Source organism: Nelumbo nucifera, chromosome 7 (genome assembly GCF_055504915.1).
Source record: "Nelumbo nucifera cultivar China Antique chromosome 7, China Antique-T2T, whole genome shotgun sequence".
NCBI lineage: Eukaryota > Viridiplantae > Streptophyta > Magnoliopsida > Proteales > Nelumbonaceae > Nelumbo > Nelumbo nucifera.
In genome coordinates this window covers 59,772,603-59,780,973 of record NC_142655.1, presented here as the reverse complement: position 1 = coordinate 59,780,973, position 8,371 = coordinate 59,772,603, and the positions used below count along the sequence as shown (strand labels likewise).

At 38.9% G+C, this 8,371-nt stretch overlaps 1 protein-coding gene across 4 annotated transcripts in view; it reads right to left on the bottom strand.

Annotated features, from left to right (window-relative positions):
* Positions 1 to 8,371, bottom strand: part of NUA (nuclear pore anchor) — an 87,339-nt gene continuing 78,968 nt past the window's right edge. For all 4 annotated transcript variants that reach the window (XM_010262511.3, XM_010262513.3, XM_010262512.3 and 1 more), the window contains 9 exons: positions 5,039 to 5,194; positions 4,873 to 4,926; positions 4,600 to 4,687; positions 4,443 to 4,519; positions 4,190 to 4,318; positions 2,365 to 2,427; positions 1,912 to 2,098; positions 519 to 1,828; positions 1 to 383 (listed from right to left, as the gene is read on the bottom strand). In XM_010262511.3, coding sequence (XP_010260813.1) covers positions 309 to 383; positions 519 to 1,828; positions 1,912 to 2,098; positions 2,365 to 2,427; positions 4,190 to 4,318; positions 4,443 to 4,519; positions 4,600 to 4,687; positions 4,873 to 4,926; positions 5,039 to 5,194 — 2,139 coding nt within the window. In that variant the 3' untranslated portion in view covers positions 1 to 308. The remainder of the gene's footprint in view (positions 384 to 518; positions 1,829 to 1,911; positions 2,099 to 2,364; positions 2,428 to 4,189; positions 4,319 to 4,442; positions 4,520 to 4,599; positions 4,688 to 4,872; positions 4,927 to 5,038; positions 5,195 to 8,371) is intronic.

Sequence of the window (8,371 nt, the reverse complement as noted above, 5' to 3'; positions counted from 1 at the left end):
TTTTGGCAAATCTGTAATATATATCATCTGCATATTTAACCCTTCAAATTATTGTTAGTTTGTTATCAGTGTATGTATTCAGCTTTCAGCGAAGCCATACCAATTGCAATCATTCCACCATATCCATGAATTTTAAAGCATATTGTGACTACCATTTTGAAATTGCATTTCCAGTGCCCTCGGATATTTTAGAGGCTATCATGCAAGATTCCGCAAAGTACATCTTTCATTGCCGAACAATTACAGGTATAATATAACATAAAAGTGGCCAAAAAAACTCATATCCACAGCTCTTGATCATTGGACCCTCAATTCTGTTCTTTATCACCAGAACCTTGTCCACGACCCCTTCCACGTCCACGACCACCACGAGTGCCTTCTTTCTGGAAATCAAAACCAATGTGTCAGTATTCATTTACAATGAAATAAAAGAACAAGTCAACAACCAATAATCTTTCAGGAACAGACGAACTCAGCAATAACTAAAAGCATTTAGTGGATTAGAATATTTTAGTCACCCTAATTGCAACGCCAGATCTGCCACGCCCTCTAGTCATAGGAGAGACAACTCCAGCTTGTCGCAGCAAGGCTCTTTGTCTAGCTCTCTCATTCAAATTTATGGTGGTCGGACTTTTTCCAGCTGCCACATCTTTCGGCTGCTCAACATCTGCCCCGACACTGGGACTGACTGGTTTTGAAACAGTACTGTCCATAGCCATACTTGACAATGAACTCTCAGCAGAACCAAAAGCAGCCTTTGGACTTTGCTCAGTTTCCATGGTTGCCTGGTCATTATCATTAGTAGATTTATCAGAGCCTTCAGTAATTTCTTCTTTTACATCAGCTCCATCGGTTTTGTCTTCATGTAGAACCTCAGAAATAGCAGTCTCAGTCACATCGACTTCTGTGGCAGTAACAACCTCCTCTTCATTACAAGCTGAACTAGCAACAGGAACCATTGCAGACTCAGGTTGACCTTCCCCCGACTCTGGGCTGGTCATAGTAACTGCCACATCACCACCCTCCTGATCCATCATATCTGGTATCAACTCTCCCTCTTCCCTCTCACCTTCAACATCCATAGCTGGCTGCTGCGCATCTTGCCCTTCACTGTCCTTTGATCCCTCATCAAAATCCTCCTCTGTTTCTTTTGCCTTGCCCAAGGTCTCTTCAGAAAGAGCATTAATATCATCCTGCTGTTCATCTTGATTCATGCCATCAAGTGGTGATCCCCTTGGCTCTTCAACAGGCTCCTTTGTATTATCTGCATCCTCGTCCTTTTCAACATCAATGGACTCATCATTTGAGGCATGAAGTAGTGCACCGACAGCTTCAAGTGTCTCTTCTGAAGCTGGTAGTGTTTCAATGCACTCAGGAGGCACAGAAGGCTGCCTTTCAGCATCCTCTTGAGGAAAATCCGAACCCCTAGACTTCTTAAGTGCAGGTGCTGCCATATCTGAGCTGGTCTCTTGTTGAGCAACTGACTCTTCTTGTAACTCAGAAGCCGAGGTAGAAGCTACACGTTTGCGAACAGACGTTTGAACAGATATAGATAGGTCTCCCAAATGCTCAATGTCATGAGATGCTCCAAGCTTCCCCTCACTGTTGGATGGCCCTTCCAGTTCAGGCATCTCAGTATCGCCTGTAGGCTCCTCCGGCCGTCCAAGGCGAGGTCGAATTAACTTCCTTCCTGTTTTGCGGGTTTCAATACCACTTTTTGGCAAGTTTGACCTTTTCTCTCTTTCCTCTGTTGTTTTAGATTGTAAATGGCTTGCTATAGTCCCCATTGAAATTTGGGTACCTTGAGCTGGAGCAGTAAGATGACGACCTGCAGAAAGGAGAATGGAAAACTTCTTTAAACTGAGTTGCCTAAAAGAGAAAAACATGGAAGGGCAAAGGACGGACAAATACCAGCAGCTGAAGTAGGTGCCATATCCACAACTGGAGAAATCTCTACAGGAAGTGGACGAGCTCCAGCTACATCATTGATAGTTGGATTTGCTGCCTCATGTAAACTTTCAACAGCCCGAACAAAGGCAGCACACTGGTCTTCCAAAGCAATCTCAGAAGGAAGCTCAGCCACTGATGCTCCACCGCTCTGAGGGTTAGTAAGTGGAAAAATAAAAGATGTCAGGAAAGTAGTGGAAAATGCATTTCTAAAGATAGCTATACGACATTCGATCAGCTACAAAATGTTGTAATTTCAAAATTTAACCTAAAAAACTTTGTAATGTGCAGTAGGGAAAATATTAAATGAAAGAAAGTAGAAGAAGATAAACATTTAAAGTGCACATGTACATCACTGAAAGAAAGAAAACGAGGCCTATTCCTAAAAGCCCAGACACATGTATGTAGTGAATATACCTCTTGAAGGCTCCCTTTGGCCTGCTTAATCCTCTCAAATTCATCAACCAGCTTCTTTTTCTCCTATATTTGACAAAACCTGATGTTAAATACACTATATTGACAGAAATATATATATATATATATATACTAAACGCAAAAGAAAATGATTTATAAAAAGTCCTTGGACATCAATCCACGGATCTGAACCAATGCTCTCCCACTGAACAATCAAAGGCACTGACCCCAAATGCCCACCTCCAAAAAGGGGAGGGAAAGCAAAAGGGAGGGGGTAAGTTATCTTTCCTAGGGATTAGAACCATGGTGGAACTGGAGGTTGATAGGGAAGTATCACCATCGATCCAATCCAACTTGCTCACACCCCATGATACCTTCATACTCCTACAGAACAGCCACATCTATTTCAATCTAGATTCAGTGTTCAATAACTCATCCATTGTGTCTTTTCTGTATCTGTGTATCCATTATGTGGGGTGATAAACCAGAAGATCCAAAGCATTAATTGGATCAGTACCTACTTGCTTCCCTGATCAACATTAGGTCCACATCACATATTGAATTGAAATTATCCCTGAATAGTTGGAGCCATTCAAAGCCCCAATACTTGAACTAATGTCTAGAAAAGGGGATTATCCTACACTAGGGAGTTTATGCTAAAAAATCACCACAGGTAGGGATGGCAATTTAACACGCCCCCAACCCCATCAGGTCGGATATAGGGATTGCCTTGGTGGGGCAGAGACGGAGATGGAAATTAATAGGGATCCCCAACCAGGGACGGGGTTGGGGATGGGGAGTAAAGTCCCCACCCCGCCTTGACCCCAATTAAAATATTTAAAATATTTTTTATATTATATATATAAATATATTATTTTATTCATATTAAATATATATTATATATATGATATTATTTATATTATAATATATATATATATATCAAAATATATTTAAAATATTTTTTATATTTTAAAATTTTCTCTATTTTAAGTAAATTTATTTAATGTTGATAAAAGAATATGGGGATTCAGGTCCCATGGGGAACTTGTCTCCAACTCTCCGTCGGGGATCGGGGATGGAGGATTAACTTTTATCCCTACATTGTTGCCAAACATCAAACAATGTTTCAGTTTCCAATCTAATACAAATTCATTACAAGACACATTAAATAGTTGTTGGATCAATGAGTTTGATAGATCCATATTCTAGTTCTTCCTAACATTAAAATCATTTAGAAGATATAGAATATTTATTTCTAATTTTTGGATTTTTGCTAAAAAATAAAAAAAAAAATCATTTTTGACAAATTATTGTTAGATCAATGAGCATAATAGATCACTGATAGATCCATCTTATAGAAAATACAAAAAATTTGGTGTATCATCTTATAGATCCATCTAACAAGTAGGGCCATCAACAGACACCGAACGTCCAAAAGCCAATGCAGTTATCTTGGATCCAGATGATCCCATTTACATAATTGGATCATGTTTGGATTTAACCCCATCCAATGTAATTAAAACCCAAGTCCAATTATTTTATAACACACATTGATTTAATTAAAAATATATATATAAATTATAAATACATATATACAATGGGTGAGGAGGGAGGCCTATGCTATGGCTGATTCATTAGCTAAGCAAGGGGTAACTAGGGATCAATTATAAATACATACACACAAATGCTAGCATTGATTGTGCAAGGATACAAAAAGCATAGAAGTACCTAACGTGCAGGCATTGTAATGTTAGCCCTTGTATCCTTTCTACAAATAGATCAAAAGAATAAGAATAAAGAAAAGCCAGATCAAATGAAGATAAATTACCATCTCAACTCTCTGAGCAAGATCAGACATTGCCTTCTCATTCTTCAAACGTCTTACTTTTTCTTTCCGGTTGTCTTCCCTCTCCTTCCGCAACTCCTCTCGTTCCCTCTCAAGAGTTTTCTCCAGTATCTGTGAAAAAGTTTTACCACAGGTGAAAGGGAGTAGTTGACTCCATTTTTTTTGTTTTCTTTTGTTTCTTGTCTTCATATTATAGTCCATTTATGGTGGGAAGGGGAGAGATCAAAGGACAAACCTGTATCCGAGTGTCCTTCTCCTTCTCCTTTTCTTTCAAGGCTTGTTCATTTGTAGCATCCCCTATTGGCCTCTTTCCTGTAATGTAAAACCTACCAATTAAAGAATTACCAGATTTAAAATCTGTTTACCACGCAACTAAAAGCAGAAAATGTAACCTGATCTAGAATCTTCTAACTGTTTGGAAAGAGCTAGTTTCTCTTTGCTCAGGTCATCTTTTTCCTTTGCCACGCTCTCAATTTTCTTCTGCAGCAAGGAAATGAAAAGTCTAAGTGAATGTACATCTATCCAATGGATAAGCAATATCATTGTTTCACAAGAAATCAGAAAAAATTATTAGAATAGCTACAAGATCAGTAAAATCTTTACATCATCCAACAAAAAGAACATAGAAATTAATTAAGAAGGAAATAGATATGGAATTTCACAACCTTATGGAGAAGTACTAGCTTCTTTTGCTTATCTACATCTGCTTTGAGTGTATCCTACATATGATGCACAATTATGAGATCATCTAAAGAATGCACAGAAGTTAAATTTCGCAAACTGAAACATAAATAATAAAAAAGTGGAAAAAGAAAAAAATGCATCAAATACCTCAACTTGACGAGCATCATTTAGCCTTTTCTCCATTTTACTTAGCTCCAACTGACAGTTTGCAAGGTCCTGCTCCAAACGAGATATCATATCTTGCTTCTCAGAAACAAGTGTCTTAGTTTCTGCCATCTCAGCTTCTTTCTCTCTCAATTTTATCTGGTACAGAACATGCATTAAATATTTAAAAAAAAAAGAAAAATGGAAAACCAACCAAACAAAAAATAAGCCAAATTATTAACAAATCCTCCATTTATGCTGTCAAGTTGCATTTGAATGAACTTATCAATAGGAGAATGAATGATTCCTGTATCAGTTCATTGGAGATAGCTTTTTGTTTCCCAACCAATTCTAAATCTCAACATATACATCTCTATTTTACACTAAAATTGAAGTATTGGACACAATATGACACTTGTAATAATGATATCAATTAAAGCCACTTCTTTCTTTTTCTGCAAATATTATTGCATTCCAATAATACTGTCCTTCCACGTCTACACCACCACAATTTTTGTACATTTCCACATTACTCTACCTTTTTTTTTTGATAAATGAATAAAGTTGTTATTAATAGAGAATCAGTGAGCTTACCAACAGCCTAAGAAGAGGCATGAGATGCAACCTCCTCTTTAAAGTTGAAAGCCAAAAACTCACACTAAAATAAAAATCAGATTACAAAGTAGCCCAGAACAAAGAAACCCTTGAGACCCCTTCTTTAGCAAGAAAATCAGCCAAAACATTTGCTGATCTGCTAACCCACTGAAAGTTAACTGCCATGTTTCTTGTAAGCCATTTAACCCCTCTTAGGACATCCCTATAAACCCAATTAACAGTACCTGGGTTTGCCAACCAACCCACAACCATCTTTGGGTCTCCCTCAATTACCAAATTCTCCACTCGGAGTTGGTTGGCAAGCTGTATTCCTTGTACTGCTGCCAGTATCTCTGCCCTTGTAGAATCTCCATCTCCCACTAGTCCTGAGTATAAGGAAAGAATATTTCTATCCTTATCTCTCAAAACCCCTCCTAAGCCCGAGGGTCCTAGGTTCCCTTGACTACTCCCATCAAAGTTCAATTTTACAACACCCTCCAGAGGGGGTAGCCAGCTAGCTTGTATTCTAATCTTTTGAGAAGATGTGGAAGCCACTGCTGCCCAGTTTCTCCTGAGATCATCCTGGGAATAATTCTCAAAAAGCGCTGAAGTTTTCATCCAAAGGGTTGCCCTTGTCAAGATACACTCTTTTACTTCAGAGATACCTCTTTCCTTTCCTTGAAAAATTCTGGCATTTCTTTTATTCCAAATAGCCCATAACAGAGCTGGCTCTAGCACATTTCCACATTATTTTCCCCCTCTTCGTGGGCCAACCAAAGATAGACGGATCAAAGAGCATATTCACATTGGATGGCAAGTTCTGCATGCATCCAAACAACAAGAAAAGCCAAATCCAAATAGCTGCAGCAAAGGAGCAAGATATCATCAGATGGTAACAGTTCTCGCTCTGCATTTCACAAAGAGTGCACCAGTTTGGGGACAAACACATATAAGGTTTCTTTTATTGCAAGTTATGCAAAGTATTTAATCTTACCATGGTAAATGTTAGTGCTATTTATTGATAAAAAAAAATGTTAGTGCTATTCAGTCAAACTGAGAAAAGAGAAAGAAAAGAGAGAAGAAGAAGAAGAAGAAGAAGAAGAAGAATAGTGTCGAACTGAGAAGACAGAGTCTAACCCAGTCGACCTTATACTTAAAATTGACAAATAATTATACAAAGACAGAAATGCCCCTGCATATGTAGGAGGCATACAACTAACACATTACTCAGATGGAAAAGACTAAAATACCCTTCTTTAGTCGACTCTAACACTCCCCCTCAAGCTGGAGAGTATATATCATATAATCCCAGCTTGTTACATATATAGCTCACTCTTCCCGAACTCAACCCTTTTGTGAACAGATCTGCCCATTGATCACCTGTTCTCACATGCTCAATGCTTATCTCACCATTGATGACCTTTTCCCTTACAAAATGGCAATCTACCTCTATGTGTTTAGTTCTCTCGTGAAAAACTGGGTTAGATGAGATGTGAATTGTAGCCTGGTTGTCAAAGTATAGTTTCATGGGTTTGCTTATTGAGAACCCGATTTCCTGCAATAGATTCTTCAACCACACTAGTTCACATGTAGTGTGTGCCATGGCCCTGTATTTTGCTTCTGCATTGCTCCTTGCTACAACAGTCTGCTTCTTTCTCTTCCATGTCACTAGATTTCCTCCAAGAAAGGTGCAATAACCTGTAGTGGATCTTCTGTCTAATACAAAGCCAACCCAGACTGCGCCGATGTATCCAACTATTTCAAGATCACCTCCTGGCTTGTATAGTAACCCACGACCTGGAGCCCCCTTCAAATACCGCACAATCCTAAGAACTACATCCCAGTGAGGCACCCAAGGACTTTGCATAAACTGGCTTACCACACTGACAGCAAATGAGATATCAGGCCTAGTGATAGTTAGATAATTCAGTTTTCTCACTAGCCTTCTATACCTTCCAGGGTTATCAAACAATTCACCTGTGTCACTTCCCAACTTCACATTAAGTTCCATGGGAGTTTCAGCTGGTTTAGCACCTAGTAACCTTGTTTCTTCCAACAGGTCAAGAACATATTTCCGCTAACAGAGGTTTATGCCTTGCTTTGACCTAGCAACTTCTATACCCAGGAAATATTTCAACTTCCCAAGATCTTTTGTCTAAAAGTGATCTTGTAGGAATGTCTTCAATCTATCAATCCCAACTCTATCACTGCTAGTTATGACTATGTCATCCACATTCACTACTAGCAAGATCTTCCCAACCACAGAGTCATAGCTAAATACTGAATGGTCAACTTGACATTGTCTCATTCCAAACTCCTTCACCACTTCACTAAATTTGCCAAACCAAGCACGGGGAGATTGTTTAAGCCCATAGGTCGCCTTCTTGAGGTTACACACCATATTATCCTCCCCCTGAGCAACAAACCCTGGTGGTTGCTCCATGTACACTTCCTCTAGAAGATCACCATGGAGAAAGGCATTTTTAATATCAAGCTGAAATAGAGCCCAATCATGCATGACATCTAAGGAAATCAACACACGTACTGAGCCAATCTTTGTAACTAGAGAAAAGGTTTCAACATAGTCTACACCATAAAGTTGAGAGTACCCTTTTGCAACTAAACAGGCTTTCAGGCGTTCAACTCTCCCATCTAGTAAATACTTAACAGTATACACCCACATACAACCAACAACATGCTTACCTGGGGAAAGATTGGTGAGTTCCCATGTATGATTGTGAT